At 47.3% G+C, this 8,112-nt stretch overlaps 1 protein-coding gene across 1 annotated transcript in view; it reads right to left on the bottom strand.

Annotated features, from left to right (window-relative positions):
* Nucleotides 1–5,204: 5,204 nt before the first annotated feature.
* Nucleotides 5,205–8,112, bottom strand: part of GCH1 (GTP cyclohydrolase 1) — an 80,445-nt gene continuing 77,537 nt past the window's right edge. Inside the window, exon 6 of the mRNA XM_029598284.1 lies at nt 5,205–7,271. Within this exon, the coding sequence (XP_029454144.1) occupies nt 7,235–7,271 (37 nt within the window). The 3' untranslated portion in view covers nt 5,205–7,234. The remainder of the gene's footprint in view (nt 7,272–8,112) is intronic.

The following is an 8,112-nucleotide window of genomic DNA, read 5'->3' as shown; positions in this document are numbered from 1 at the left end:
GGACTTACGCTCGTCCCAGGGCTTGCGCGCGCCGCCGAGCCTATGGAAAATAGTCGTTTGCCAACCAATCAGCTGTTGAACCAGTTGCCAATTAATGAGACAACCATACTGCCAGCCAGTGCCAGACACACTCACACATGCTCTTTCAGACACTCTCTTTGTGTCTGAAAGTGTCTGTGTGGGTGTCTTTTTCTCTGACATAGAAAGGCACCTACCCACACACAAACGCTCTCGCTATGTGAAACAGCAAAGACACATCTATACACTGAGCGTGAGTATGTGGGTGTCTTTGTGTCAGAAAGGCAAGCAACAGTCACAGAAAGGGGTGGGGTGAGCCAAGAGCAAGTACCTGTGCAGTTTTGGGGAGGCTTCTGGCAGCTGGCTGTGGAACCAGTGAGTCTCCTGGAGAGTGGGTTTGCCAATAAGGGATGGGAATTGGAAAGGGAGGGGCTGACAACAAGCAAAGGTCACCCACCCACACATTCCCTCAGACACACACATTCTGTCATTGTGCTGCTGCTCGTGCTCACTCAGGTCGATACAGTAAGGCCGCGTTAGAAAGAGTGCGGCAGTGCCGGGCACACCCTCGTTTGCCGCACGCACAGTTCTATTCACATACCGCTCGATACACTATTTAAATTGCTTGCAAATGCAAGCCGCGTCTGCGAAGCGTTAGGCGAAGCGTTAGGCCCGCGTAACCCATTTTACTGTATAGGCGCTTAATACAGCGCCTGTACAGTATCCTGGGTGCGCTGGTACCTGTCATTTCAAATGTCATTTCAACTGACATTTGAAATGACAGGTACCAGGAAGTGGATGGTTCCCCTCCTCCCGAAGCAAGGCCCTGCGCCTTGCTTCGGGAAGTGTAAAAAAAGTAAACTTACTGGTGGGAGCCGGCGGGCGCGCGTTCAAGGCGGCAGCGAGTTCATCGAGGCGGGATCTGGCAGGCACGCGTGCTGTCATCGAGGCGGGAGCCGATGGGCGGGTGGGCGCGCGTTCATCCAGGCGGCAGCGGGAGCCGGCGGGCGCGCGTTCATCCAGGCGGCGGCGGGAGCCGGCGGGCAGGTGGGCGCGCGTTCATCCAGGCGGCGGCAGGAGTGCGTTCATCCAGGCGGCGGCGGGAGCCGGCGGGCGCGCGTTCATCCAGGCGGCGGCGGGAGCCGGCGGGCACGCGTTCATCCAGGCGGCGGCGGGAGCCGGCGGGCGCGCGTTCATCCAGGCGGCGGCGGGAGCCGGCGGGCAGGTGGGCGCGCGTTCATCCAGGCGGCGGCAGGAGTGCGTTCATCCAGGCGGCGGCGGGAGCCGGCGGGCGCGCGTTCATCCAGGCGGCGGCGGGAGCTGGCGGGCGCGCGTTCATCCAGGCGGCGGCGGGAGCCGGCGGGCGCGCGTTCATCCAGGCGGCGGCGGGAGGGTGGGCGCATGTTCATCCAGGCGGAGGGAGCCGGCGGCGAAAGCGGCCTCCAGCAGCCCCCGCCGGCAGTGAATGAATGCACGCCGTGTACGCCCGTGCACTGCCTTGAGCACCGAAATTGCACGGGCGTACACAGGCATGCATTCATTCACTGCCGGCGGGGGCTGCTGGAGGCCACTTTCGCCGCCGGCTCCCTCCGCCTGGATGAACGCACGCCCGCCGGCTCCTGCCGCCGCCACCTGGATGAACGCGCGTCCGCCGGCTCCCACCGCCTGGATGAACGTGCGCCCGCCGGCTCCCGCCTCCACCGCCTGGATGAACACGCATTCATTCACTGCCGGCGGGGGCTGCTGGAGGCCGCTTTCGCCACCGGCTCCCTCCGCCTGGATGAACGCCCGCCCGCCGACTCCCGCCACCGCCGCCTGGATGAACGCGCGCCCGCCGGCTCCTGCCTCGATGACTGCCCGCCCGCGTGGAGATGGGGGATTCGGAAAGTGACATCCAAGGTATTTATAACAACTTTACCAACAACTTGTTTTAAGTTCATTTAAGGAATCGCATGTGTAGTGCAATGATTCACAATATCATTTAAAAAAAAAAAAAAAAGGGGGGGGGGCTAGCCGACAATAATAAAATAGACATGGACAGTAACTAAGAGATTAAAAGCTGTCCTTTCATATATTTAATGGTTTAAAGGTTTTTAGGTTTTCTTTTGAGGGAAAGTTTGCCCTCTACCCTTAACCCTTGCCTCTAACGCAGGGGTAGGGGTAGGTGGTAAGTTAGCAGGTTAAACGCGGGGCAAAATGGCAGGGTAAAATAGCGATAGTCGGGGCGCGCGTTACTGTATGGGAGGGAATAGCTAATTCGATCGTTTACATCTGATATACATGCTGCGGGCGGAAGGGGTTACCCGTTGATTTAAAGAGGCGGTAAGGATGGATTAAAGGGGATAGTGTATCGCGGGTTGGACTAACGCGGCCGAAAAGTGAGTAGAAAGCCGGTTAGGAGCGGGGTAACCGCGGCCCCACTTTACTGTATTGAGCTGAGTGCCCCTATTCCAGTACTGCCTGACACATCATTATGTAGTTTTTTTTGTTCCACCCCTCCCTGACCAGACAACGCCCCCGGCCCGCCCCTTTTTCAGGGTCTGTCACCTGTGCGTATACCAGGGTTTATGCACGTGGCCGGGTCCATTATAAAATATATGCTGTGCACACAAGGCCCCGGCCACACGCATAAACCCCGGTGTTTACATGCATAGGCCTTTGAAAATTTGGCCTACTGTGGGCGGAAGATAACAGTGTGAATGGGATAGTATCTCTTTTCATTTTACTACATTTAGGTTAGTAGTTGACTTCATAAGACAACCTGGTCAAGAGTTACTGGTTCCTATCTATGCTCTCAAGCCAAGCTAGCTAGCTATGGTCTCAATCTATTAAAGCTTTTCATGCTCAGGATACTATAGAAACATCGCTCTCTAACAGTGTTACCAAGTTCCACCCACAAGCTACAGCATCTAGATAATAAAGAGTAAAGAGTGCAGCCTCCTCTAAGCTGCACCCATGCACGGGAAAGGTTCTGCACTCCTGTATGCGTGCAGTTCTAAGCTACACACGTGCGCTTGTGTATAACCTTTCCTGCGGGTGCGCACAGCTCATTCATTCCCACCCCCCTCCCCCCAAGAGAAGGAAGCCTGGTTGGTCTGTGGTGGAGCCCATCCCGCCATGGCCCAAAGTGAAGAAGAAGCCGGCGGGGCCATGGTAGGACCCATCCTGCCACAGCCCAAAGTGAACAAAAGGTCTGCGGGGCTGTGGCGCTGTCCATCCCGCCATGGCACAAAGTGAAGAGGCCAGGGGGCCGTGGTGAGGCGTATCCCACCAAGGCCGGAAGAGGATGTTCATTGGCTGTTTTGACATTTATTCTTTTTATTATGAAAACTGTTTATATCTCTGCTTTTATTGCTTGATGTCTTGAGAGGAATGATGATGTTTCTGTTTTTCCATTGTTGCATTGCATAACACAGTAGGGCTTGTGGTTTCCAGTGCAGTTTTTGTTGGCACATTTCTATTCCATAGTTGGTGAGGGTCTGTCTATGTTTTAAAGGTCAACTTCCTGTGCAACTTTAATTCTCGCTGTGAAAATGATGGTACTTATCACTAGTTTTATGGCATTATGGTGCTCATTATGGTCCTCATTTCTAATTTAAACAGAAGTTTGCACTTTTAGTAGATTAGGTGATTATTTTAAAGGATTAGGTAATCTTCCCTTTAAGGATTGGGTTGCTGTGAGCATAAATTTGATAGTTTTTATTGCATCAAAGAAAGTAGTGCTCACAGGGTAATCTAGGAGTGTGTTCTAGGGCACATGGCAGCAGCAAATTTTCTAATGCACCACCAACTTCAAGTCACCCTACCCCCCTGGTTGACATGTTGGCAACAATGGAACTGAGATGGACATTGGCCTTTATTATGAGCTGCACTAATACACTGAGCAAGATATCCTTTTAAAGCCTGATAGTCTTCTGTGTTAGCTGAAAGAGTTTTATGCTGTTGCAGTACTATTGGGGTTTTACATTCACATCTGTCCCTCAATGCCTATTAGAGTGGCTATTAGCATGGTGAAATGCCTCCAGTCAGGTAACCATCCTGGCTATCTCCTTCCACAACTTGTAAGTTAGCAGTCTGGACTTCTCCCTGGACTCTTGCCCTAGGAGGGGGGGAGCAGTGCCCCCAGACCAGGTCATTCCCCTGTACATTGAAAAAGATGTTGCAGATCGACTGGCTCAGGGTAGTAGCTACCTCTATGCTTTTTGCTGCCTGTGATCTCCCTTCCACATGCAGCACTTCTGGCTGAAGAGAAAGGATTTCTCCCATCAGACCATCTCCATTGCCTCCCCTCCTCTTCCTTCCTACCTCTAATGCCTTCTCCACCCTCCATTAGCGCCCCACAGTTTTCTATCACCACGTTAGGTTCAAAGGGGTTCAAAGAGTAGTTCTGATAGGCATTTATGGTAGACCTGAAGAGCTACTGTTTGATAAGGTATTTAGCAACTGGGGGGGCTAACTCAATTTACTGGAGTGTGATACCATGGCTGTGATGGGTGTTACTCCAGAAACATTACTGCAGCTAGACCTATTCATCTTACTATTTTAGGATCTAGAGGAATGTCAGTGGATTTACCAGGCAGAGTAATTCTGATAGGATTCCCTTCACTAAACTGCACTAATTTGGCTTACAGGCCACACCAGTAGTCATCTAAAATTACCTTACAAATAAAAAATCTGAAATATCCTTCCTGAGCAAAATTATAATGAACTGTAGGATATGAAGTAAAACCGATTTTCTTAAAATGATACAATACATTTGTAACCAAGTTGCCAAATTAGGATCATCAGCTACAAATCATCAGGTGAAAAAAAGAAAAGCTTGCTGTGGAGTATTATACAAACAGATACACTGCTGTAGGTTTTTCTTGCCAACAAAACATCCCCAAAGAACTGAGCGTTTCACTGTTCTTATCACTCACACTAAGTCCTTATACACAAAATGAATACAATGAATGATTTCTTAGAAATGTGCATTACAGTACTACTGGACCTGTCTAATGATCTGGGGAAAAAAAAGCCTTGTCCCACCACTGCTTTGGATTGGCTGATAGATGTCCCACCCCCATTATCAAACACAGCTCTGAGAAAGAGCAGACAGGTCCTTGACCCACTGGTGCAGTGCAGCTACCCAATATATATTCTTCAGGATCACTGCATGTAATGACACAGCAAAACTCACAAGACAGTACTTGAAACACACATTTTTAATAGTACAAGATTTAAATAAAACTCATTTTAATCAGATACATTATTCTAAAAAAACAAACAAACAGGCTTGTTTTTAAAATTCTAAACAACAAAAATCCAAGAACTAGCAAGGCACAGGTATAAAGAGAAGAGGTATGTTCAGTCAGAGAATGGTGATGAGAGAGCAAAAGCTGGAATACAGGCAGTGTGCTTAAAAAAAAAACCTAACACTTTGGTCCCACTGTTTTTCGTTTCCATTGAAAAATATTACAATATATATTGTGGTATGATTACAGCCATCTTATCTTAAAAAAAAAAAAAAAGTTAAACTCTTTAAGTAGTATTCGGAATATATTAGTGTTGAAATAATTATACATATTCTTTAAAAAGGTCTCACTATTTTTTTAAATAGCATGTGCATTGAGTATATGTGTGTTTGCACACATGCACAGTCAAAAATTAAAGGGCTCCAACGTAAAACTATTTTTTTAAAAAATCCTTGACCAGAACATGAATTAGGACAGCAGTGGGGCTGGACCTGCCACCTGGAATTTTTAAGCAAGTAGAAGCAATCAAGATGTGCAATACACTAACACTATGTTAAAACATCATTGTGGATTCATCCATTCTCCTCAGCTCTAGGGGTCCTGGCTTACTGAAAACTCTGGTAAATTAAATGTGCAGGCAAAACAAATTGTAAGAATCCCTTACACGTTGGGGATCGGCTCATATAAGGACGTTATGATACACGAGCGTTCAGGGCCTCATCGATTCAGTCTTCGGATGTCTCTGCAGAAGTGTAAAAGGGAATAAAAGCTAATCCTTCCATCCTGCTGCAGGGGCACTTTAGGCCCTGAAGGCTCACAAGGAACATCTGAGCATGAAGAATTTTCTGAAGACTGAAAGACTGGTCACAAGCTACAAAGTATTCTGGGATCAAATACAGCAACAAACATTTTTAATCCCTTACACTTAAAAAAAAAAATAAGTTAATACCATGGTTTTTTACTTTTACACACTAAACATCCACAAGACAGATGTGCTGATTACCGATTGGAACAACTTCCATAATTACGGGATTTTGACATCATCACAGGTCCGAACAAACATGTTCAAAGACAGGAACTGTTACAGAAATGTATCAGTAAAGGTAGACTAACAATTAACAGGCACCAACAGCACTCATCTCAAGTGTAAGGGGATACAAAGGTTTCCAGTTACAGCGCAGTACTGTTCCTTCTTAAATTACCCTAAGGGCCAGTGGTCCCTATTCCAGTCTTAGAGGGAGCCATGGCAACTCTGGTTTTCAGGATATCCCCCATGAATATTCAAAAGATATATCTGCATCAAGAGAGGCACTGCATGCAAATCTCTCTCATGGCTATTCATTGTGAGCATGCTGAAAACCCCAGAGCTCCTCTAGGACTGGGGTCCACTGGGTCACTAGTGCCAGCTGCAGGGATGCTCACACTACAGAAATGTTCCTTTCTTATTCTGAAATCTGGCCCCATGCAAAGCATCGTCCTGATACCTTTGAAAATCAGTGCAATCATTACCATTCAGGTAAATTCTTTCCTGGTTCAAACTGCAGAGCTAAGTGAGCGATACAGTGCAGATGTTTGCTGGTATTTTGACCACAGCAGCATGTTAAGCAGATAAACCCATCAAGTGAGTTTCAGGAATGCCATGCCATTTTCTTGTAAAGAAAAGGGAGTTAATAACAGTACATCATTTGTATATTTGCTCATGTGTAAGTAAAGCACTGAGTCTACCCTTAGTAACATGGAATTGTATCGGACAGTGGCCATGTAAACATGAAATATGCTTCATACTGCACATGTGATGACAATGCATACAAGTCACAATGACTGATACAGTTATAAGATCTGATGACAAACAGCAAGGAGCAGGCAGCACATCTGCTCAGGGAGGGTTCCTTCTCAGCTTCTTATTAACGTTAAGAACTCTTCGCGTGTTTTTGGATCCTCTCGGAATACACCCAACATAGTGCTAGTTACTGTCTTGCTGTTCATTTCTGCACTCCTCGCATCACCATGCACATGTGTCTAGGAGAGGGAGAAAGAATACTTAATGCAAATCTAGAACAAGCTTTAGGCACCAGATGACCTGTTTCAGATACTTTTAAAGTTCAGTGCTGTGCATGTGAATTGTACAAGTAAGGGAGACTTCAACTCAAGCACATCATCCTCCATCTTTCCTGGAGGCACATGCCACACTGATATCTGATGTAAAGAGCAGCCTTTCACTGCAGTGCTGTGATGTGTGCATTTTCTGCCTGGAGGGTCAGGTTTGTTTGTTTTACCTATGACAGAGCACTGGGGCTGAAAACCCTTTTTATGCTTTTCAACATATGGAAAGTTGAAAAGAATTATATAAAAAGGGGTCCCTGGGTCTGCCTCGCCTTCTAGGGGACAAAACTCTTCTGAGAAAGGACAGACAGTCACCAAAACTGATTGCTAGAAGATGGCTGAAACTAAAAACATTGGCTCAAAGAGCAAATACACCCAAAGAATCTCCATTGGGAGGATGAAACTGTGAAATGCTGACAGGAGAAAAAAAACCTGACGCATCTGGCGAGGAAGGCATGCAGACAAGTGTCTGCATGCCTTCCTCGCTTGTTCTACGGAGGAACTGGGGACCATACTTCAGTAAACTGCTATTATGCGTTATAGGATTTGGTCTCTATATGTTTACCACTTCCCCCTTTTCACGGTGCTTCCCTTTCTTTTTCTCTCTCTTCCCCTCTGCTTCGTGATCTGCTTCTCTCAATCCTAGATCCTTTTGCTGATGCTTATGCTCAACGTTCACCACACCATATGTGAAGTTTAGGGATATTTAAAGTTAACATGCATAGTGGTTGTAAAGTGACCCCTAAATTGACTCGTC

Source organism: Rhinatrema bivittatum, chromosome 4 (assembly GCF_901001135.1).
Source record: "Rhinatrema bivittatum chromosome 4, aRhiBiv1.1, whole genome shotgun sequence".
Lineage (NCBI taxonomy): Eukaryota > Metazoa > Chordata > Amphibia > Gymnophiona > Rhinatrematidae > Rhinatrema > Rhinatrema bivittatum.
Note: the sequence above shows the minus strand (reverse complement) of the source record. Positions and strands in the feature narration are given on the sequence as shown.